Raw genomic sequence first — 2599 nt, 5'->3', positions numbered from 1 at the left:
ATCCCTTCTCCTCCATTCTCCTCTCGGGATCTTGGGCACACACGCACACGCACCCGGCGTGAGTTTTAAGCCACCGGGTCTGGGACGCGAACCACGGTTGACTACGTGGGAGTCCAGCGACATAGCCATTACGCTAACTGCTGGTTCCCAAATCCAAAGTACTTTTGGTTCCAAGCATTTTGGATAAGGGATACTCAGTTTAAAATAGGGATGACAGTATTCTCATGGAGTTGCTATGACAAAATAGGTAGGCCAGCCTATGGCATTGTCATTAAAGTGGTCGGATCCTACATGGCCAACTGTGCAGTTCGAGTCCTGGACCTGGCAGCTTGAGAAACACAGCGGGTGCATGTGCATGCATGCCCAGAATCCTAAAAGGAGGGGGAGAGAGAGAGAGAGAAGGAATTGTGTGACCATCCCCCATGGGGTGATTGCTCACTTTCCTTTTCTCTTTTCCTCTCTCTGTCTCTCTCCAGTGAATGCATACACTCTCTGGCAAAATTTAAAAATAAAGGGGCCAGGGACCAGCAGTTGGCCTAATGGCTATGTCACTGGACTCCTATGTAGTCAACCTCAGTTCGAGTCCCAGACCCAGTGGCTTAAACTCACACTGGGTGCATGTGTGTGCGTGCCCAAGATGCTAAGAGGAGAATAGAGAAGGGATTGCAGTGTGGCCATCCCCCCCCGGGGGGTGATTTCTTGCTTCCTGGCTCTCTGTCTCTCTCTGTCTGTCTGGGGAGCGCCCCATAGCAAAAATCTCCCCCCAAAAAAAGAAAAAAAGAAAAAGAAAAAGAAAGGGGCCAGCAGATGGTGTAGTGGTTATGTCACTGGTCTCCCACGTGGCCAAATGCAGTTTCAGTCCTGGACCCAGTGGCTTCAAAATCACACCAGGCATGGGACTAGCAGTTAGCGTAATGGCTATGTCACTGGACTCCCATGTAGTCGACCGCGGTTCGCGTCCCGGACCCGGTGGCTTAAAACTCACACCAGGCATGTGTGCATGCGTGTCCAAGATCCCGAGAGGAGAATGGAGGAGAAGGGATTGTGGTGTGGCCATCCCCCCTGGGGGGTGATTTCTCGCTTTCTGTCTCTCTGTCTCTGTCTGTCTGGCGAGCGCATGTGCCCTATAGCGAAAAAAAAAAAAAAACCCTCTCAAAAATCACACCAGGCACGTGTGGGTGTGCCCATGATCCCAGGAGGAGAAAGGATTGCAGCATGGCCATTCCCCCTGGGGTGTGTGTAGGGGTAATGTCTCACTTTCCCTTTCATTGTCTCTCTCTCTCTGGTGAGTACACGCACCCTAGAGCAAAAAAACTCTTTAAAAAATTAAAAATAAATAAGAAAAAATAAAATTAAATTAGGTAATGAATATAAAGTTCTTGGCATAATGCCAATTTTCCATTGGCCGCCACCATCATCGTATTGTTATTTGTATGCTAAACAAGGGATCTTTCTCTCTGAAGGATCTGGGAATCTCCTCCAAGTGGGGTCCTGACCAGCAGCGTTGTCATCACTGGGAGCTGGTTAGAAATGCAGAACCTTGGGACCAGCAGATGGCGGAATGAATACGTCGCTGGATTCCCATGTAGTTGACTGCGGTTCAAGTCCCAGACCGTGGGTTAAACTCACGCTGGGTGTGTGTGTGTGTGCATGCCCAAGATCCTGAGAGCAGAATGGAGAAGGGATTGCGAGTCCCCCTGGGCTGGGATTTCTTGCTTTCTGTCTCTCTTGTCTTTCTGGCAAGTGCATGTGCCCAAGTAGTAAAAACTTCTCCAAAAAGAAAAAAGAAAAAAAGAAAGAAAAGGAAATGCAGAACCTCTCCCTCCCAGTATCTCCTGAACTGAAATCTGCATTTTGGCAAACCTGATTTGTTGGCACATGTCTGAGAAGCACTGCTCAGAGTCACATGTACTGTTTTCTCCCTGTCTCTAATTTCAGGAGTCTGCCCAGGAGATCTGTAAGCCCTGGACTCCCAGAGTCGGAATCCTTCCTCCGCAACAGCTGCCTGTCACCCTTTCAAAGGCAGAGGAGGAACCCCCAGTTCACTCTCACACCTCCAGTGACAGGTCAGAGGGCGGATTCCTGCAGCCCTTGGCTCCTTCGCAGAGCTTTGAACCAGTGCCGTGGAGTCTGGGGATGGATCCCAGCAACACACTCTTGTTTTCTCCTCAGCCCCGAGCCTGCTCCCAGCTGGCAGAATCTCCTATGGACATTGAGAGAAGCCCATCCCCTGGGGAGTTAGGGAGAGACTCCCCCTTTTCTTGGAGCCAGGTCCCCAGCTGCAGCCTCACTGACCCCGACTGGTTTGGGGATGAGCACATCCAGGCGAAGAGAGCCCGAGTGGAGACCATCGTCCGAGGCATGGGTCTTTCCCCCAGCCCTCTGGTGCCAGGAAAGGCCCGAGCCAGGGACAGCCCCTGCTACCCAGAAAAGGCCCAGAAGAGGAAGAGGAAGCAGAGCCTTCCCATGCAGCAGGACCCCCTGAAGTCAGGCCCTGCTGGGGACTGTGGTAATAGGAAGGGGGGTCCTCGGGTGAGAGAACAACTTCACCTGCTGACGCAACAGCTCAGACACCTGCAGGAGCATATCCTGCAAGCTG

At 51.7% G+C, this 2599-nt stretch overlaps 1 protein-coding gene across 2 annotated transcripts in view; it reads left to right on the top strand.

Annotated features, from left to right (window-relative positions):
• Positions 1-2136: 2136 nt before the first annotated feature.
• PROX2 (prospero homeobox 2) overlaps positions 2137-2599 on the top strand; it is a 10719-nt gene continuing 10256 nt past the window's right edge. For both annotated transcript variants that reach the window (XM_027769099.1, XM_027769098.1), the window contains exon 1: positions 2137-2599. This exon is cut by the window's right edge. In XM_027769099.1, the coding sequence (XP_027624900.1) occupies positions 2137-2599 (463 nt within the window).

The sequence above is a fragment of the Tupaia chinensis genome, unplaced genomic scaffold, assembly GCF_000334495.1.
Source record: "Tupaia chinensis unplaced genomic scaffold, TupChi_1.0 Scaffold148607_1, whole genome shotgun sequence".
Lineage (NCBI taxonomy): Eukaryota > Metazoa > Chordata > Mammalia > Scandentia > Tupaiidae > Tupaia > Tupaia belangeri.
Note: the sequence above shows the minus strand (reverse complement) of the source record. Positions and strands in the feature narration are given on the sequence as shown.